This window comes from Pseudochaenichthys georgianus, chromosome 7, assembly GCF_902827115.2.
Source record: "Pseudochaenichthys georgianus chromosome 7, fPseGeo1.2, whole genome shotgun sequence".
NCBI classification, from domain to species: domain Eukaryota; kingdom Metazoa; phylum Chordata; class Actinopteri; order Perciformes; family Channichthyidae; genus Pseudochaenichthys; species Pseudochaenichthys georgianus.
This window is the reverse complement of record NC_047509.1, coordinates 28047636-28070223: the sequence shown is the minus strand read 5'-3', so window position 1 is coordinate 28070223 and position 22588 is coordinate 28047636. Positions and strand designations below refer to the sequence as shown.

Sequence of the window (22588 nt, the reverse complement as noted above, 5' to 3'; positions counted from 1 at the left end):
ACGTTCAAACTTTCAACAGCTTCCATTTTGTCCCCTTTAGATTTCCAACCCGTGCTTCTGTTTGAATCTGACAGTTTGCTCCAGATGAACAATGTGAAATACGGTTTGAACTCTTAGTTTAGCATTGAGAAACGGTTGCTTTTCCCCGTATGGAAAGGTGTAATGTATGGGAAGTGATAAGCCATAATAGAGTGATGTGATTCTGTGTGTTCTGTGTTTCTCCTTCTGTTCATGTCACTCTGCTCTTATTTTGGCAACAAGATGTTTACGTCGGTGTCCACGCTTTAATTCAATATGAATGAGCTGCGTTATTGATATAACTGAAGGGACAGAAATGAAACACAGCTTCAGGTTGTAGAAGGCAGAGTTCAAATGTCTGTAGAAAAGTAGCAAGGGTGGAAAAGTGTCAAAACTAATTACAGATTTTAACCGCGCAATGACACTTTTATGGTGTCATCTCGCACCTTTTTTGAATTGCGAGTTACTCTGGAAATGACATGTTATCTTGTTTGGCTTAGCTGCTTGGCTTGCATCATACCTTAAAGTCAGCAATGCAGTGAAACACGTTCTTACATGGATGCCAACGATGCAGTTGTGTAATCCGGTGGCCTGGCCACACCTCCATACCTGATTCCTGTATTTACATTTGTTCTGGCTGTAAACATCCTCAATGTCATTATTAAAGACACACCGCAGACAGGAAGCCCATTTGAAACCCTTAACGAGTGCTTTGGCAGCTTCGCCCAGACAATTTGATTCTCCCTGGATGGTATCCTGTCAAAGTGGCCAATTCAAGTCCAGTTTCTCTTATCATTTTTTATTTAAACTGGAAAAAAACGTGTTTTAATGACACTGCCGGGGAGACAAAAGCTCATGGACAATTTACATTTCAAAGTTGCTAATTTGCTTATTTTTAAGGCTGGCAACAAATATCCTATTAAATCTAATTGTTTGGAGACTTTGTGGAAATATCTTGTAATAGAAAGCTGTCCTCCGGCCCTGAAATGTGTGTGTGTGTGTGTGTGTGTGTGTGTGTGTGTGTGTGTGTGTGTGTGTGTGTGTGTGTGTGTGTGTGTGTGTGTGTGTGTGTGTGTGTGTGTGTGTGTGTGTGTGTGTGTGTGTGTGTGTGTGTGTGTGTGTGTCCTGTTGGGAAGGGGGGGTTCATTCACAGCAATGTTTTATAAATAGTTTTCACTACTTTCATTTTCCTTTTCTGTCCCTACTTTTGCACCAACAGATCGTGTTCATACTAATGACAGTCATTCTCTCTATCTATCTCTGTTGCACAGACTTTTCTGTTTTGGTTTTCAGATATTTGACTTTATCTCTATATGAAATAAAAGACGATTGTATGAAATAAAAATATGTTTTTCATTATTTTTTGTGACATTTGCTTTCCTTCTGTAGATGTGATTTGACATTAAAGGTGGGCTAGATAGTGGTGGGATGATGTGACCTGTACAATCCTATAAGGAACCTTACAGAATGATCGATAGGAGGAAATCCAAGTGTTCTACCAGATCTTGAATATGCATACAATTAGCATAGCAATTACTCATATCATATATGACCCCCTTATGACTATTAGGGTCATTCATAATTACAGAAATATGTTTAATTCAGACATAATACTCAACTACCTACAGTTTTCAAGGTTTAGAATAACATTTCTATTAACCCTTCTATTGTCTTCGTTTTACCCCCCTTACTTTGTTTTTCACGGTCAAATTTGACCGGTCCTGTTTTAACTGCTATTACATTTACACAAAAACCATTAATCATCACCACATTTCATTTAACACCCTTTCAAACTGTAAATATTGTATCAGACTACTGGTATACATGAAAAACTGCAGTAAATATACAAAGAATAGACACCAAACATGTATTGCGTGTGCCAGGTGTAATCCATGGGGGGATGGGCACATAAGGGTGTGTGTGTGTGTGTGTGTGTGTGTGTGTGTGTGTGTGTGTGTGTGTGTGTGTGTGTGTGTGTGTGTGTGTGTGTGTGTGTGTGTGTGTGTGTGTGTGTGTGTGTGTGTGTGCGTGGTGCGTGCGTGCGTGCGTGCGTGCGTGCGTGCGTGCGTGCGTGTTTTATCTGATCCGGGTGGTTACTAATTCCTTTTCTTTATGGCGGTCATTTTGACCAGCAAATGTCTACTGTGAAGGATATCATAAAGCCTTAATGCAATCTAATGTAAAACAAAAAAGTTATGATGAAATAGTAAATCGGTCAGATTTGACCCGAAGACAACAGGAGGGTTAATCAATCTAAATGAAATTGTTTTTTAAACCCAATTTATTTGTCAAAATGTATGGCATGGTATATGCAACTTTCAAGGGTACAGTATTTGTTTGATCATTCATCAAATCAAAATTTAAAACAGGAAAAAGGTATATGCAAATAGCCTTAATCAATTTATCCATCCATCCATCTTCTCCCGCTTATCCGTGGTCGGGTCGCGGGGGTAGCAGTTCCAGCAGAGAGCCCCAAACGTTCCTTTCCCTGGCAACATCAACCAGCTCTGACTGGGGGATCCCAAGGCGCTCCCAGGCCAGCGAAGAGATATAATCCCTCCACCTGGTCCTAGGTCTACCCCTTGGTCTCTTCCCAGCTGGACGTGCCTGGAACACCTCCCTAGGGAGACGCCCAGGTGGCATCCTAACTAGGTGCCCGAACCACCTCAACTGGCTCCTTTCGACGCGAAGGAGGAGCGGTTCAACTCCGAGTCCCTCTCGGATGACCGAACTTCTCACCTTATCCCTAAGGGAGACACCAGCCACCCTGCGGAGAAAACCCATCTCGGCCGCTTGTATCCACAATCTCGTTATTTCGGTCATGACCCATCCTTCATGACCATAGGTGAGGGTAGGAACGAAAATGGCCGAGACAGAGAGCTTTGCCTTCTGGCTCAGCTCCCTTTTCGTCACAACGGTGCGGTAAAGCGACTGCAGTACCGCTCCCGCTTCTCCGATTCTCCGGCGCATCTCACGCTCCATTGTTCCCTCACTCGAGAACAAGACCCCCTGAGATACTTGAACTCCTTCACTTGGGGTAAGGACTCATTCCCTACTTGGAGTGGACAGTCCATCGGTTTCCTGCTGAGAACCATGGCCTCAGATTTGGAGGTGCTGATCCTCATCCCAGCCGCTTCACACTCGGTTGCGAACCGATTCAGTGAGGACTGAAGGTCGCAGACCGATGAAGCCATCAGAACCACATCATCTGCAAAAAGCAGTGGTGCAATCCTTAGTCCACCGAACTGTAGACCCCCTCCCCCACGACTACGCCTCGAAATCCGATCCATGTATATTACAAACAGGATTGGTGACAAAGCGCAGCCCTGGCGGAGGCCAACCCTCACCGGAAATGGGTCCGACTTACTGCCGAGGACCCGGACACAGCTCTCGCTCCTTCTTCAGTCGGACGGCTTCCCTGACCACCGGTGTCCACCAGGAGGTTCGAGGGTTACCGCCCCTTGAGGCACCTAAGACCTTGAGACCACAGCTCCCCGCCGCGGCTTCGGCAATAGAGGCTTTGAACACCGACCACTTTTGGATCAATGTCCCCAACCTCCACAGGAATGCCCGAAAAGCTCCGCCGGAGGTGCGAGTTGAAGGCCTCCTGAACTTGGGCCTCCTCCAGACATTCTCAGTTCACCCGAACTACACGTTTGGGCTTACCAGGTCTATCCAGAGGCTTCCCCCGCCACTCGACCCAACTCACCACCAGATGGTGATCAGTTGACAACTTCGCCCCTCTCTTTACCCGAGTGTCCAAAACATACGGCCTCAGGTCCGATGATACGATAAGGAAATCGATCATGGACCTTCTGCCTAGGGTGCTCTGGTACCACGTACACTTATGAGCATCCTTATGTTCGAACATGGTGTTTGTTATGGCCAATCCATGACTAGCACAGAAGTCCAGTAACAAACCACCACTCCGGTTCAGATCAGGGGGGCCGTTCCTCCCAATCACGCCCCTCCAAGTGTCTCCATCATTGCCCACATGTGCGTTGAAGTCTCCCAGCAAGATTAAAGAGTCCCCTTAAGGAGCCCCATACAGGACTCTTTCCAGGGTCTCCAAGAAGGCCGTATACTCTGAACTGCTGTTTGGTGCATAAGCACATACAACAGTCAGAGTTTTCCCCCCCCATAACCCGCAGGAGTAGGGAGGCGACCCTCTCGTCCACTGGGGTAAACTCCAACAACGAAGCACCCAACCGGGAATTTGTGAGTATCCCCACACCCGCCCGGCGCCTCACATCTTGAGCAACTCCGGAGAAGAATAGAGTCCAACCCCTATCCAGAAGTAAGGTTCCACGTCCCCAAAGCCAGCTTCTGCCGCCCGGGTCTGGTCCGTCGAGACCCTCTGCTTTCACTGCCACCCTTCTGGCAGCGCACCCGACCCCATCGATGTTTCCCGTAGGTGGTGGGCCTGCGGGACGGAGAAGCGGAGGTGTTGCCCACGTTGCCTTTTCGGGCTGTGCCCGGCTGGGCTCCGTGGCAAGCCCGTCCACCAGACGCTCGCTGACGAGTCCTCCTTCTGGGCCTGGCTCCAGAAGGGGACCCCGGGCTTCCTCCGGGCCGGGTTTCTTCACTTCTTTGTTGTTCTTTCATGAGGTCTTTTGAACTAATCTTAGTCTGGCCCCTTGTCTGAGACCAATTTGCCATGGGAGACCCTACCAGGAACACAAGGTTCCAGACAACACAGCCCCCGGGTTCAGCAGGGCACACAAACCTCTCTACCACGGTAAGGTGCTGGTTCTTCAGAGAGGCACTAATCAATTTAGTGAACTTTATATTACGAAACATTTTACTGTACATGGACGTCTGATTAGACAAACGTATTAAGTGTTATGCACAGTGTTTTATAATTGTATTTTACTATATAATATTAAATAACATGTTATCACTGACCAGTACATGTAATAGTATTTTGTTTTTTTGTAAATGTGTGAGTAATTTTATATTGTGCACAACTTCCCAGTATAGTAAATGCATAACATTGTAAAAATACATGTAAGAATCTAAAAATGTAGTAGCAAAATAATTAGTATATTTTCTCTTTGAGATGTAGTGGAGTAAAATCATAATGCAGAAGATCGGAGTTGTACAGTAGTTAGGCTACTTAGTTAACGTTGGTTACATGTTTGTATTCGTTTTATTCTCTTTTATATTTGTGGTGATTTCTCCCTTTGTTTCTCTGAATTTGATGAGTTACCTCATCTGCCCGCCAGGTGGGGCAGTAACCACAGTTTTCTCATGACTGCAGGCGATACGGATACAACGAAACAACGTTACAGTGTTGGCCAAGCTTTAATTGGCTCAATTAACTCTGATTGGGGGAATAACACAATTGACTGAAAACGATATGTTTCTCCTAAGGACATAACCCCAGCATTTTGTAATGGATAAGTACAGTGTCCATTATTATGTAACATTTGTTTTTCCAGAAGCTAAACTAAATAAGAATTTAACATGGGACAGCTTACTAAACAATGCCAGTGGTAGCCTACTTCAGATATAAGGAGTTATTTACAGTAACTCAAGTTGGACCCAGGTAAGAACTACTAAGAATAACTTTTTTTTAAACCCTTACATTTATAAAGTTGTGTTGGAAGGTAAAACAACACCCTGCTGTTACAAACTCTAAAAGTTGTGAAAATGTCACGTCTGAAAATAGACTCGCCGTTTATAGCTCGCCGTTACCTTAGTTACTAATTTCCATACAGTTGATGAGCCGGTAACTCTGCTCGTACACCTCGTGCCCGCGCAGGTGTGGCTCTCGGGCTCGTGCCCGCCACCCCTCCCCCCAGCTACAAACTACAAACCATGGCTGCGCGGTCCCGCGAAGTAATTCATTGTATCAGATTGAGACGGGAGGAAGAGCGACTCGACTGGTCGGCAAAGCAACTCTGCTCCGGGAAACATTGTAACTCCGACTGCAAGCCACATACAACTGCAGGTAAACTACTTTCTGGAGTACCAGACCTTTATAAAGTGCTCATATCTCGTATTTTAAAGTTCTAAAGTGGACGGGAGTATTTTTAAAAGTTGTCCGGAGCGTTTAGAGGCCGTGCTAGCGAGGCTCAAAGCTATCGAGGTTAGCTAACGTTAGCGTTTCGCCTAACCGACCTCGATTTCAAGCCGCTTCCGCACTTGCCACACACACACTCATGCTACGGAGAAAACTGCTGTATTCTAAGTGTAGACGCTTCTCTGACTGAAACACCATGGCCAGACTACACCATGGGCTTTTATTCATCTGCGAGAACTTACGTGATGTTTGCAAATGTAACCGGTAAAACTGGCCTACATTGGCGATCCAACCATAGCCAAACAATGAGGCTCTTTTCCTGACTTGCCCGGCTGACCAGGCGGCTTCCCAACCGGTCAGATGTGCCTGCTTTAGGTCGTTTTTTTGTTAAAGTTAGACGTTAATGGTTTAGAAACGTGACAATACTAAGGAACGGATAAAGCACCATGTGCTTCCTTTAAACACCAAAGCAGTATTTTCTTGTGTTGTAGAATGTAGGACATGTCGGTGACTAAAAGGCAGTCTCTAGTTTATAGTGGCGTTTAAGTTTTTCTAATACAATGTTTTGTTATTAGCAGTCTTTCACTCTGAGAAGTCATGTGGAAAGTATATACGGGTCTATGTATTTAGTTTGGATCGGGGCCACCCACCCATTCTTCCACTGCGGACACACTAGCCATCTGTTGCCGCTGTGATGACGCCATCTTTCTGGTGACCCACCCAGTAGCTAGCTGGTTTAAAAACAATGTTTGACTAAACACTGGGAGCTCTCACAGGCGAGAAACACAACTTTCTTTTTCTTCTGAGCCATGGTGGCTTGTTTCACGAAGTATTAGGGAATGTTCTAACCAGTCATGCTAAAGTCTTACATATTTGACCTCCTATGGCTCATTGTTACTGATCAAATTATGTAACTTTTTTATATTCACAACGCTCATTGATCATACGACAGTATTCTGGCTGTGAGTTTGTAATATGTAGCAGTAAATCAAAGTCAGAGATATTATGGAAAACAGCACTAATGTCCATGCTGTTTAGACTGGTGGATTCATTTCTTGTCAATTTCACCTGGACAGACTTAAAGAAAATGTTCTCATTTAAGTGTAAAGCATAGAATACCTTTTTAAAAGCCAATTCAACCAAAAATAAAATGGTGTCTCAGAGCACAGTGTCATAAAGATATATGGCACACACACATTGATCTAAATAGGGATTTATAGCAAGCAGACAAAAGATGGTTTTCCCAATTGTTATGACTCAGTCCAATCTTTTGGTATTTTTTTCTTACTGATTTAATTATTAAAATTAAAATCATAACCTTTACTGTAATGAAGGGAGATAATGTTGACTGTTGATGTCCAATTTTGTTAAATGGCCAAATCTGGGCCAAATCAATCAGTTAGTCAGCTGCATTGTATTAGAAGTGTGTCCCTGTTGCTATGTTTAACCTTATGGATCTACTTGTTAAGCTATTCAAGCGGTTATTACAAATATTAGATCATATATTGTGAGCCGATTGCGCTTATTAACAAGGATCTCAATCATAACACAGGTTGTTTGGAAGAATCAGGGACATTGTGTCTTACGGTCCGATAATTCAATGCTTCTATTAGCAGTATGATATGATCAATCTGGGTGACTTTTATTAAATAAAAAATGACATGTTCGTGAGCACATGCATGCTTTAGCATTCATCTGTATCATGTAGATAAGACAGGTTAGCTAACTGCCCTGTTTATTGTCAGGCTGATATTCTTTACAAACTGTGAAGACCACTGAGACAAATGTAACATTTGTGATATTGGGCTATATAAATAAACATTGATTGATTGTTTGGGTGCACACAGCACTTACCTCAAGGGAGATTGTATTACCATTGTGTGTGTGCTGCACACATTGTTAAAAGAACATTCTTCTGTCACAGTTATGGATATATTCATAATGTTTCTGCCCACTTAAATGCATGTCAGGTGGCAGACGAAAACCACCTGTCACGTTTCTGTCAAACTGAAATATTCATCAGCCAACAGTCAGTGAACCACCACTAAGCCGGGGCTAATTTTCCGCGCTTATGAATGCGTGGGGTATTTCCTGGCATAAACACACACATGCCTTTTGATGCGACTGTTGCCTGTGCGGGGTTTTCTAAAAGAACAGGCTGATGAATCATGAAGTGCAATAAAGCTTTGTCATACAATATAACAATGCAGAATCTATAGTGTTTCTCTTAACACTTTCTTCAGCAGCGAACATGCCATACAAGTGATTCATTTTTGATGGGAACTGGTTGTGTGGACACATGAGTGGGTTTGACTGGCAGGCCTGCTGTCTCAAATGTTGTCTGTTTTAGCTTGATAGGTTGGCGGCTTACTTAACAATCCCAATAGACGAGACCTCTCAAACATGGCATTCCTTTGAATAATTGCGTGGTTTATTTAGTCAGGAGTATTCCCTGTTGCTCTCTCTGTATCTATCCTAATTTGTTCATATTCTCCTGTTGGGTTATCCCTGTCCGTCTCTTCATTTCTTCTCAGGGTCTCTTTCACTAGCATGCAGGTGGGGTGGTGATTTGTAGCGTTGTCCTTTTTACCGACCATGATTACAATTTACCAGGGCACAGGAGTTCAAAACTTTTAATCTCAACCAGATCCGATCAGATTTTGAAATCCCTTTTTTTTTTTTTTTTTTTTTTGTTATCCAGGATCAGACAAGTCGGCCAGATTTTGTCCCTGGAGTTCAAAGCAATTCAGGATAGGATCACCCTGATCCAGATTACGATTTTTCAAGATGACTAGATCCTGAATATCAGTGCTTTAATCCTACCGATCACCATCTAGTGGACATGACAAATAATACAAGGAAAACAAGAGACCACATTGCAGACATCTATTGTCCGCAATTACTTTTGAAAGGTGATGACAGATGATGGATTTTTTTTTTGTTGAAGATATTTTTTTCTTAATCTAAATTACATTTGTGATTGACAATCTTTGTTGTGATACTTTCATGAGCATAAACATTTATGTCATCAACATTTGGTTGAAAACAAAATAGGCCACCACAAACGTGACCAAAAAATGAAAAATAAAATTGATTTGCCATGATGGCTAAAAATGGTGTATTATTTCAGTTAACAAACTTTGCCATCTTATTTATATTGAAACATATTTTTAAATAAATGGTACAGTACATTTTGCTCTGGAAATCCACCTCTCTGGTAGGATCAGAATAATCCAGTTTTTTGGGATCAAATTGATCCCAAGCCCGTGTTGTCGGTTTGAACTACCCGTTTTGAAGATTTGATCCAGATTAAAGCTTGGATTGGATTTCCTGATCTGATTGGATATCAAAGTGATCCTAATCCTGTTTTTTGGTTTTGAACTCCCCAAAATCCAGATCTGATCAGATAGGGGATTACAAATGTTGAACTCCTGGGCCCAGGGGATTAAATTGGATTTGAACTCAATTTGATGTTGCTGTGACCATTAGCCTAGTCTACATAAACAACCTTTTCCTTTTCTTGGTGTATGTAAACATTTAATATCTATTCACCAATGAAGACAGCCAGCCGTGCTGTGGTCTGCAGGCTGTGGTCTGCAGGCTGTAGTTGGTGTTACTCTTCACACGTGCACCACTTTAATTCTTGACAAGCCCGTTTAATATTGTTTTGCTTGGCTGTTGGCCAAAGTGTCTGGCAGACATGGCCAACATATTAGCAACATCCCAAGATGACGTGTGTGGTTGGTGGTAGCTTTACTTTCTGTTTGTTGGTGTCATGAAGCTGCAGGCTATGGTTCCAGAGTTGGGAGCGCTTTCACTGGAAATATATTTAAATTTTTAGAAAAGGAATAGTTAACATTTTCAGATGGATTTATTTGTATTCCAATGTGTCGAAAACTACCCAGATGCAATACATTTTTATCCAGATTCTTGGGATAAACCACTCATGCATTCTAGGGATGGGAATTTGAAAGCAAATGTATATTCGAATATTCGACCCCCAAAAAAACCGGTTAACCAAAATGTACATATCCTATAATGGGAACATTTTTTACAAAAGAATATATATATATTAGGGGTGTAACGGTTCACAAACATTTCGGTTCGATACGTATACCGTTACACCCCTAATATATATATATTTTAATTTTGAAAAATAAATAAATACATGTTCAAATAAGTATAGAAACCAAGTCGAATTTGTCAAATGTATTGAACTGGTGATCACAGTTGACAGCTATAGGCCTACAGCTTTCATGCTTAAAACATAACTTGGTTTTCTGATGGATTTGGACATAAACGCGAGTGAAGTATAACCGGACGCGAGAGAGAGAGAGATCAGCACCTGTAGCTCTGCCCACAGGTGTGTACTGAACGAATATAACGGTAAAGGAAAAAAATTGAGAACGTGAACAACTTTTTGGAAGTAATCTCAGGTGCTGCGTCGTAGCATTCAGAGTAATTTGCTCACATTGGGTTCAACGCGTCAGAGCGAGCAAGTCATTTCATTGGATGAGAGGCATACTATGAGAGCTGTTCAAAGGGATGCGTTCAAATGTAGTCAGTAATTTGAGGAACTGTCGAAAATGAATGGAGAACGCAGATAAAGTTGAGCTCGAAAATCCTCCAGCATCATTGAAGTCTCCGGTTTGGAAACATTTTGGTTTCGCAGTTACGTACAAGGATGACGGACAAAGACAGGTGGACCGAACCAAAGCTGTTTGTCGGCATTGTTCAACTAACATTGGTTACGCGGCTGGCAATACATCAAACTTGCACACTCTTGAAAAGGCATCACCCGAACGTGAATATCACCGGTACCAAAAGAAAAAAGACTGAAGTGCAAACCCAACTCCCACTAGCATGTAAGCCTCCACCACTCGCACCTAGCGAGAGGGTGTTCTCCACAGCAGGAGACATTGTTAGTGCCAGCAGATCTGCCCTTTCGGCAAGCAATGTGGACAAGTTAATTTTTCTTTAAAAAAACATGAAAATACAATGGCAAGCAAGTCCTAATGTCAAACTAGGGCTGAACGATTAATCGATTTTAAATCGAAATCGCGATTCGAGATGATGCGATTATCAAATCGCAAAGCCTGCGATTATTTTTACTTTTTTTCTTTTCTTTTTCTTGTGTGTCAGTCATCCACACCAATCAGAAGTGCTGTGCTCCACATGTACCAGCCATTGTTAATCAATCAGAAGTGGCCCATGATAGAAGGTGATAGACAGATTGATCCAATCACCTGCCAAGTGCTTTTGAAAGTGCCTGCCCTTTCCGAATGGCTTCCAATGGAGCTTTCCTAGATAGTTTGGTGAAACAAACCATCCGAGTCAAGTTAGTAATGCTCCATCACATGTTCTACATCTAAAAGGGTGAATCTTTAACTGAAGCTTGACTTTAAAGCAACCCAACGGAAGTTTCATGTAAGTTTAGTTCTTTCACTCGTAGCTCGGGCTGCGGGGGTGCTAGAGACAGGAGTATGTTGATACGACCTTCCTAGTCGGAGTTATGGCCGCATTTTACAATAAACTTCCATTGGGTCGCCAATCGCAATATTTGTCAGAAAAATCGCAATTAGATTTTTTTTTTTCAAATTCGTGCAGCCCTATGTCAAACTGGCTGCTTAGGTGCTAGTACAGTACAGTTCAAATACAGATAATTTCAGTTCATCGAAATGCTGCACCTTAATGTTTATTTTATTATATTTTGTATTTATTTGAGTGAATACATTATTCACAGTATAATAATAAAAAAATATATGTTTTTGTTTTGTAAAAAAAAATTCTGCTGAACCCGAACCGTGTCCAAAAAACCGAGGTACGTACCGAACCGAAATGTTTGTGAACCGTTACACCCCTAGTAGTTTGGTGTAACCCCTTATTCTATGGAACGGTGTCTATGAATTTTCCTGCTACACACGGCGAGTCAAGTGGTTGTCTACTCGACAGAAATTAATCAGCGCTAGATTATCCTCGCTCAATTTGCTTGCTCCAAAATGATACTTTGCTCATCGTTTTTATTCACATCAGAGTTCGTGCTTCGACAATTGTATGTTATTGAGTTCAGACAGTTCAGACACGACAGTCTCCGCTGCTTATGGAGATTTTCCTGTTGTGCCCCGTCCTTATTGTGTTCCGGTTAAGGGATTTCCTGCCTCATTTTTGTTGGCCAGGCATTTTTCTACGTACTTGGTGGGAAATTGTACTCTGAATACTGTAAATGTTAGAAGCTTATTTGCCTTATATGAACACCAGATTGTAGGCTCCTGTTGTCTGGTAAGCTGCTTTGTGGGAATCATGTGTGGCGCCAATGATTTGCTTGTAGGCACCTAGGCAGCATTTGTTAAAAATGAGGGCACATTGTTATTTACCATGGTTAACCCGCTGGTCAAACGTTTCAAGCATTGACCAGACACCAACCTCGAGGCTACAGCTGCCCCCGTTTTTGTCTTCTCTTTTCTTTTTTTCAAATCATGGGGGAATGGTCTAATCTTTTTCGACACTGCTGTCCTACTTTAAGGATTCATCTACCATTTATAGAAAGCTTGCAGCACCTCACAGTGCTTAAGTGCAATTTAGGGTGCGGAACTAATGGGCCTGAGGGCTAAAAGGCTGTCAAATCTAAGGCAATTTTATTTGGGAGTAATGATTAATCAGAGGTTTTACAGTATTCTTGCCATAAACTCATTAATTATTCATCCTTCAACATATGGGATTAGTGTTATGCCCAATGTGCCACAGCAGGTGTTTGGGAACAACATGTTAGCTTTTCATCTAAAAGGTCTGGAAATTCAAACTGAAACAGTAGAAATGTAGGCAGCTTACAGTAGTGGAAAATGTCAGTTGCTTACAAACTGCTGTATGGACTAAAACAAATCAAGGGGGAAGGAAGACTGACACTCTTCCTATGCAAAGCCTGTTTCAGATTTATAACCCGTTTTTAGCAGTGAAATCCTTTTTTACAGAAACATTTAAACTCCTGGTACCCACAGTCTCTATCCAAAGGGGCAAAGTAAATCAAGGAAATAAAAGCTCTAACCTGGGCTGTGATAGCGCCATGTTAAAGCTCCAGAGATCATTTCAGAAAGAACAGGAGTGGCATCGGGGAGTTTGCTCTCTATCAAGCCTCCCACTGACTCACTGTGAAGGAGATAGCAGGCTGGAATACATGATTGACGGCGCACGGTGCTGCACCTTTCCGGATCAAGGAGGAAACAGCCCGTCAGGCGTATGATGTATTACCCTCTATATGGGGTCCGCGTGTCCTTGTGCAGTTAGTAAGTACACAGTGCATGTACTGTGTAAGTGTGAAATGTGTCTCTGCAGCAGTGCCTCAATGACAAATGAGGTGTGTTTGATGTGCTCTTGGTGCATAAAGTCGCTGTGCCTTTTGGACACAGTTCTTTGTGTATGAAGGGAAATGGCCGCTTCCTGTTTTATGTTGTGATCACATTCTGCAAAATGTGGCCCTTATTCTTTTTATCATACACCGGCAAGACTTCAAGAGAAAACGTTAGGCATTTTAACCTAGTTCCTGTGTTTGTGATTTTCAAAAGGAATATCCTGATATGTAGTGTTCGAAGCTGCTTTCAGCCAATGACACAAGACTACATGATTGACATTCATTTGCCCCAACTTCCCTTAACGCTGTTGGGCAAGCTTGTTCTCTTCCACCCACGCTGACACGTCTGCAAGATTGTTTATTGTCATGAACAACTGGAACTACAGCTGCATTTTTTACTTCCTCGTAGCTCATGGTGTGCTCTTCTGTAATGCCATTTTTATGCTGACACCTGTATGCTGTTAAGGATGGGACAGGAACCTGCAGGGCAGAGACGTGCAAAGATACTTGGGCGGTACTGGTGCAATCTTAAAACGGCTCTCCTATTGTACTTTACTCCTTACTCAAGCAGTACATGCTCATCAGCATACATCCTGATCAGATACTTGATAAAAGGATGACACATCTGTCTTATTGATTTGTCTTAATCGGTTACTCTTACCTCATATGCAGCTAGTCTGAAGGGTGTCTGTGTGATTTCAGGTTTTCTTTTACACATACTGCCCTAAAATATGAAGTGATTCCTGCTCTCGTGGGGCCACATGTGCATTTATTAAGCCTCGCCATTTGCAAGTGTTCCTTAACTCAAGGGAAAAGCCATAATCACAACTATTACATTTCTGTCTTGGCACTTTTTCATTTTTCAAATCTAACCCCCCTGAGAGAATCTGAACTTCAGGTTGAAACCTGCTTTTTTTTTCCAGCGCTGTGGTTAAATGTGTTAAGTGAAGTGTTGCATTGGGAACCTGCTCTGTGCAACTCTACCCAACACATAGTCTCGCTTACAGGCCACACATGATGCACACAATTGTATGTTTTTTATTTGATGTGTATTAGGGGTGTAACGGTTCACAAACATTTCGGTTCGGTACGTACCTCGGTTTTTTGGTCACGGTTCAGTTCGGTACGCTTTCGGTACAGCAGAATTTTTTTTCACAAAACAAAACGTATATAAATATTTTTTATTATTATTAAACTGTGAATAATGTATTCACTCAAATAAATACAAAATATAATAAAATAAAGATTAAGGTGCAGCATTTCGATGAACTGAAATAATCTGTATTTGAACTTTACTGTACTAGTACTCACAAAACATAAACTATTAATTTTGGGTTTTTAATTATTATTAAACTGTGAATATTCACTCAAATAAATACAAAATATAATAAAATGAACATTAAGGTGCAGCATTTCAATGAACTGAAATAATCTGTATTTGAACTGTACTGTACTAGTACCTAAGCAGCCAGCTTGACATTAGGACTTGCTTGCCATTGTCTTTTCATGTTTTTTTTTTAAAGAAAGATGAACTTGTCCACATTGCTTGCCGAAAGGGCAGATCTGCTGGCACTAGCAATGTCTCCTGCTGTGGAGAACACCCTCTCGCTAGGGACAGAGATGGCAGATACAGCCAGGTAGGGCTTTGCTAACATGGCAACATAAGGATATTTGGCGTTTGTAAAAGCTTTGGCTCGGTCTGAACTTTTTGCGAGTGGTGGAGGCTTACATGCTAGTGGGAGTTGGGTTTGCACGCTAGTGGGAGTTGGGTTTGCACTTCAGTCTTTTTTCTTTTGGTACCGGTGATATTCACGTTCGGGTGATGCCTTTTCAAGAGTGTGCAAGTTTGATGTATTGCCAGCCGCATAACCAATGTTAGTTGAACAATGCCGACAAACAGCTTTGGTTCGGTCCACCTGTCTTTGTCCGTCATCCTTGTACGTAACTGCGAAACCAAAATGTTCCCAAACCGGAGACTTCAATGATGCTGGAGGATTTTCGAGCTCAACTTTATCTGCGTTCGCCATTTCGACAGTTCCTCAAATTACTGACTACATTTGAACGCATCCCTCTGACCAGCTCTCATAGCATGCCCTCTCGTCCAATGAAATGACTTGGTCGCTCTATGACGCGTTGAACCCAATGTGAGCAAATTACACTGAACGCTGCGACGCAGCACCTGAGATTACTTCCAAAAAGTTGTTCACATTCTCAATTTTTTTTACGTTTAACGTTATATTCGTTCGGTACACTTCGGTACACACCTGTACCGAACCAAAGGGCCCATACCGAATAATTTCGGTACGTGTACCGTTACACCCCTAATGTGTATGCATCATATAGGATCATTTGTTGTGTATTCCCCTTGACGACCACACTTTAACAGTTTTAGATAGTCAGTAACAACAGTTCTGATTGTACTTAATGTCGTGTTGTTCCCATGGCTCCTTGATCCTAAACTCCTCCTCCGTGTTGTCCTCCAGGGATGGCAGCCATCCGCAAGAAGCTGGTGATAGTGGGGGATGGAGCTTGTGGAAAGACCTGCCTTCTGATTGTCTTCAGCAAGGATCAGTTCCCCGAGGTTTACGTGCCCACTGTGTTCGAGAACTACGTCGCTGACATCGAGGTGGACGGCAAACAGGTGAGGCAACGTCACCGGCCAGTGCCGCAACACCTCTCTTTTTTAATCTTTCAAATGTTTTGTGTTTGAATCAAGGACTACTTTTCTCCTTGGTGCTTAATCATGCTCCGGCTTTAATTCTACCTTGAGGGCAACGTGTGGATAAAACGCCACTGTTCCATTTTTCACATCTTCCCTCACATTGCAGCAGTCTGTTGCTAAGTCGGGCCTGTTTAAAGAGACTGCTTCCTTTGGGCTGAGTCACTGGCTCTCAGATTGAATGGCAAAATGTTTGTCAGGGCTTCTGGGTCGTCTTTTACGTTTATGTGTTCCATCAGAAATGCAGTCAATTGCTATGCTTGCTCACACTAACCAGGGCTCTTGAATTGTTATGTATTAGATTTTATAACAATGTAAAGACGTCCTATGTAGATACACATTGATGAAAGATTACATGCCAAATCTAAATGAATCCTTTATACCCCCAGAACCAGCACATTGTAGGAATATGTCTGTTTAAAACATGTATAGCTCAAATTAAGAGGCATTTGCTCTCTGGAGTAAGACTCTTTGTGGCTTCCAGCTTCGGGGTGTACTGTATTTTTTTTTTAAGCACACAGCTCCAAGTCATGACCTCATTATTGGGTAATGGGATGCTCGGATTTTGAATCTTTATTGCCTTTTTGGTTCTAACCCTTTTCGCTGCTGGGGTGAACTCTGACTTTTTGTCAAGTGTCAAACTCTCCAAATCTGGCTCCTTTTACCCGATTTAGCTTTGCAGTCTGCTCGGTTTTTATTTGTCAGCGTAAGACCTCTTGAAAAAAAACACGTCACATTTGTCAGTTATCCAAAGAAAATCCTTTTTTTGTTATTGTAAAACAGGACCACCTTTTTAATGAACATTTTACTTGCATTACAGAGATGCTCCACCAATAGAAATGCATGAGTTTCTGATTGAATCTCTTTTCTTTAGACTTGTAATTCTTGTTCCTATCATGGAATACCGTCCTCATGAAAATGGGGGGGAAAGCCCCCGAGCCTTGAGCTCTGCAGCAGGAATCTTGTGATCATGGCGCAATCATTTCTTCTTGTCCGTTGTGGACCTTGTTCATTATCTCATTTACTTTCGGGCTTCAATGTGAAAGTTGTGTTGATCATATTGGACATGGTGTATTAACTTCAGTTCTCCCCCTTCTCTTTGTCCTTCTCCTCTCGATGTGTGTGTGTGTCAGGTGGAGCTGGCTCTGTGGGATACTGCGGGTCAGGAGGACTATGATAGGCTGAGACCTCTCTCCTATCCAGACACTGACGTCATCCTCATGTGCTTCTCCATAGACAGCCCCGACAGCTTGGGTGAGTACAAACCACACACACACACACACACACACACATTCATACATGACATAAAATACCACATTGCAGAGGAACTGCTTACATTTGCACATACACACATACCCTAGAGTCTAGACAAATCGTGTGTCATTCAAGGGCATGCAGCAATGCTGGAAACGTAACAAAGTCATCCAGTTCCCGTCCTAATGATTATGAACAGTACTTCTGTGATCACATCAAAATAAGGTGATATAAGCTGAAGATTATTATAGGTCCAGACATAAATCAAATGAGAGGAAGTTGCTATTTTAACAAATGACAGGCCTATTGTACTAATGGTAATCAAATCGTTGTACATGACCATTTGTCAGACATACAGCTCCCCTTTTAAAGCTGTGCTTTTGCTGACCATGCTAGATTTGTTTTACTTGATGCTCAATTGAGATATGGAGGCTCTTTTTATGTTTTAGGTTTTTTCCCCGGTCTCCAGTCACAAAATTATTTTTGCAGTCACTCACATTTTAAATCAAATAAAAAATGCTGCCATCTTGTGATTTAACTCTGTTAACTAATTTAAAGATAAGGCTAATTGCTGCGCCATCAAAGAGCTTTTGTGCGAGCGCTCCGTTGTCAGGTTTTCAATGTGGGTTTTCAATTGTAGCAACAAATGATACCAACATTTCCTACGAATACGTGGGATTATTTACATACTAATTAAGAATGTCTTTATGGAGGCATACACGGAGAGGCAAGCGTTTCCGCCGGTTAAACGTGTTTGTGCGTTTAGGGACAGTGTCTCCAAACTACACACCTCGGAAAAATGTATCATTGCTTCTGATTCGTCAACACTGAAGAGAATGTGTCATAGGGTGCATTATAAGATTAAAACTATGTATTACACGGCTAGGTTAAATACTATAATGGACACAATGGTGGCGCACGCTATACAAGTTGTAGTACAGTAGAGTTTGTAGTGAAGGAAAGTAAATACAAGTAAATACAAATGGGCTGTGAAATACATTTCAATGTGACAACTAAATGACCCTTTATACATTAACACATAACATGAAACGGCCAATAAATATTGATCTATCGTTTTTCCTTCACAGAAAACATTCCAGAGAAGTGGACCCCAGAGGTCAAACACTTCTGTCCCAACGTTCCCATCATCCTGGTAGGAAACAAGAAAGACCTGCGCAACGACGACCACACACGCCGGGAGCTGGCCAAGATGAAGCAGGTACGAGAATACCTGTCTCCTGTTTCATATGTGTGACTCCAAACAATTAAAATAAACAATGCAAAGAGTAGTTATTCAAATGATTAAATACCACAGCTTTCACCAGTATTTAGTAGCAGTTGGCTTTATCAGCTAGCATTTTCCAGACTTGGAAATGTCTCGAATGTGTCCCTGAACCATATTCTTGGTTTTCTCTTCATCCAATAGGAACCAGTGAAGTCGGAGGAGGGGCGGGACATGGCCGGCCGCATCGCAGCTTTCGGCTACATGGAGTGCTCCGCCAAGACCAAGGACGGCGTGCGGGAGGTGTTCGAGATGGCCACCAGGGCGGCCCTGCAGGCCCGCCGCGGGAAGAAGAACAATAAATGTGTAGTGCTGTAAAATAGCCGACACATTTGGACTGTTTTCAACCCCCGGGGCAACTGTTCCCAGGGGGCTAGGGCTCGAGAGGGGCGGAGGGGGGATTACTAGACGGGAGAGGGAGGGAGAGACGGGGAGAAAAGAGTGCAGTAAATGACTACCGCTGTAAAATGGCTGTTTGTTGGACTGAATTTGCCCTGGGACTTGGGTTTGGGAAGCTTCGATGGACAGGGGGGGGAAGATTGGGGAAGGGGGGGGCTGACTACCGCTGTAAACCATTGGGCTCTTCATCTGTTTGTATTTTCAACAAGCCACTTACACTGATAAACACAATAAGGAGACGGCACAAACTAGAAAGGTCTAGTTTCTGCCTGGATGACTTGACATGGATAGGGGCAAACGGCACAGTAAATGAGTTCCACTGTAAACAGCCACCAGTGGACTCTTCATCAGGGGTTTCTACCTGGGAGAAGGGGGCGGGCAGTGTGAAGTTCCACAGGTGCTTTAGTTTCCTGGGGAGGATATTTGAACAGCCCCAAAAGTAGACAAATCACCAGTAAACAGTGATCTTCTATAAGCTTGCATTTTAATTGAATTGATTGGGTTATTATCGGACAGTCAGTCTCAGGTGTCGTGGAGCTACATGCTCACATGTCCAGCTCGGTGCCATTTAGTCACGGCGGTCGCTAATCCTGTGCTCGCAGTGACAAACCCATCGAGCCGTACTCTTACTGAGGTGACCTGTCACAGAGCCGCCTCGTAGTGAATGCTCTGTATTTCACACATTTTTAATTGAGAGAAATGTGTCCATAGCGCTGGCCTTAATGTAAAACTACTTCCTGTGCATCATCACTTGATCTGTAAATCAAATTGGCTTTCATTGCCACCTGTATTCTATCTTCACAGTGCAGTGTTTCAGAGGAAACGTTTACTCCATATGATAGGCATTAAAGTACCCACACGCTGGTGAATCTACTGGGGTTGGTTTGTCTACTTCAGGATTGTCTTCTTAAATATCAAATTGAAGGAAGAAGGTGATCTGTGTTCCCATTGGATGATGATCTTCATAAGCTGACCAGACTCTGCTGCATCTCAGCTCCCGCCCCTTCCTGTTCCACAGACTGCTGGTGCTCATCTTCCTCTGGTCATAGACCGGGACAAAGAACAAGGAGAGGAGAGGACCGTGTTTACACCACTGATCTCCTTATCTGGGATGAACGACTATTGATTATTTCTTTGTGTGCGCATGTTTGAAGGTCAAATGTAAAACAACCTAGAACTCTTGGAGGGGAAATAAAGGTTATCTACAATATACATTTATACTGGTCAGCTGTAGCCATCTGCTTTAACATGACACACGTGACACCTTTTAAAAAATATATATATCCTGTCCATGGTAATGCCAGAATTGTCAAGTTAGGCAGCCAGATAGATGTTTGGGTTAAACGTGCTGAAAATCTGTATCACTAACTAGCACAGTGAGCATTATCACCTGCTGTATGTTGGATATTTTTTATTTGGGGTATTTCTTAAGGTCTTTCCATTCAAAGAATTGTAAGGGTGTGCAGATATATTTGGGATTCATCAGCTACCAGCCTTCCTTGACTTGTCTGCGTGTTTAGCTGGCAGATTCAGACCCTCCTGTTGTTCTTCTTGGCCTACAGGCTGTTCCAGAAACTTGGTCTCGTGTTTTTGTTTTTATACTTTATTTCCTGCTTTTAAAAAAAAGAAGAGAAAAACTCATGTTGTCTTATCAGTATTTAAAATAGGAGGTGTAAGACTATGGGACTGCTTCTGTGTCGTAGCTTTAGTTTATTCTACTTTTTGTGCTTTACCTGATTTTTTTTCTTTCTGATGATTTACAATTGGTTGTAAGAACCCGTCAATCATCCCTGCCAAATGCTGTTGTTAGGCAGTCAGGAGAAAGGCTGGCCTCTCGGCTGCCTGTCTAGAGCATCGCCGGCTCTTTGTCTGTTCTTTGTTTTGAACACGGCTGAGAAGACAAAAAGGAAAAACAATGCAAGTCTCCTTATTATGTACAAATCATTTTTATTTCTACTTTTATTGTATTTTTCATAAATCCTGATTTTTGGGTGCTGAAGCAGTGACGTAAACAAAGGAACAGGAAAACCAAGCTGTATGCAAAGTCTGTAAATATGAAATGTGGGTTTGTTCATACTAGACTATACACACGCACATGACTGGAAACTATTTGTAAACTAGCTTTGGTTTGTGTAATAAATTACTTTCTATAACACTCAGCTCCTATTCATTGTTGTCTCAAGTGGGGCATGGGGGAAGGCTCTTCAAGTTCAATCAATACACATGAAGCATGAATGAATGGTGGATTCATTTCAGACTCCAGGCTGAGCACCTGAATCATAAACTGAAAATAATGCAACAATTTTAGAGGAAAAAATGGGAAAGTGTTAAGACTCAAATTAAATACTTTCCACCCAAAATAGTTTACAATTAATTAGTTGTAATTTGACTGGTCACGGTTATGCTGAATGTCAGACAGTGCAACATACTGGAATTTGACCACCTTAATGCATCCATGGTTGACACTTAACATTGAAGGAAGGATCACATAGTGAGTAACATGCAATGAGGGGTGAGTTTGTTGTATTCATGTTTGAAATATACTTTTAATTCAAGCAACTGCTTTTCAAACCCCTTAAAGCTACAACTCCTAATGTGAAAAAACAATGCATTGAATAATGAGTATAGTTATTCGAAATGCAAGCTGAGTGGGTTTTCCATGTTTCTGGTGCAGAGGCACAGATCATTCTGAAACTGAAATCCCACTGCACCTCCTTTTGATTAGAGGGACTCCCACGCAGAGCCTTGTTTGATCATTAATCAGTCGCCCAAACACCCTTGAATAACTGAATCCTAATGCTAGTTTTTAGGATTTCAGATAAATATCAAAGCCCACACCAGCAGGCATCTCTTGAGAATGTGAACCTCCTCTTGACTTGTGTTTTAGTGTGCCAAGAAAAACAGCAACAGTCTTATCCCAAAATGAACAAACTACATATGTACTGTTTTCCTATCAGACAGCTTCATTTCAAAGGAAAGTAAATCAATATTGTGTCCACTCATTATCATAAATTACGTTTAATTAAAACACATACAAATCAGTTAATCAGGATGACTGTTGAAAGGAAAGCAGAAAGCAGCACCACACCACAGCCTCACTACACTAGTGCTGCAGAGAGAAGTGTGTGGGATGGCGAGGTGAGCCGTTTTTCAGCCTGTGTGGGATGAAGCTGGATGCTGTGGAGTAATATGCAGAAGCATCCACTGGCAGAGAGTGAGGAACTGCTATAGCCAATATCAAACATCGGGAGTTGTATTTAGTCACTGCGGAGGAGTGGGAATAAAATGGATGTGTGTGCAGGATGGCACTCACAAGAAGTAAGCACTTACAGTAACCTTTTAGTCTAGAAACATATATATTTAGCTGCATGTGCAGCACATATCACATTTGTATAAATGATGTGGAGGAGGGATTTCAAGTTGTTGTAAATGTAAGGATGGATAGCAGGAGGAGGTCTCCAGTGATGGTTTACAAGAGGCGTAGTGGGTGGATGTGAGAGGAAACAAGAAGTCAGCCTGTGACTCCCTCAATCACATCACCACAAG

The 22588-nt window shown here is 42.3% G+C and overlaps 1 protein-coding gene across 1 annotated transcript; it reads left to right on the top strand.

Moving 5' to 3' along the window:
* Positions 1–5862: 5862 nt before the first annotated feature.
* On the top strand, positions 5863–21197 carry rhoab (ras homolog gene family, member Ab). The gene is made up of 5 exons (XM_034086460.2): positions 5863–5971; positions 15872–16029; positions 17241–17361; positions 18450–18580; positions 18788–21197. Exons 2-5 carry the CDS (start codon positions 15874–15876, stop codon positions 18959–18961), a joined length of 582 nt encoding a protein of 193 aa, XP_033942351.1. The 5' UTR covers positions 5863–5971; positions 15872–15873; the 3' UTR covers positions 18962–21197.
* The last annotated feature ends 1391 nt before the right edge of the window (positions 21198–22588 follow it).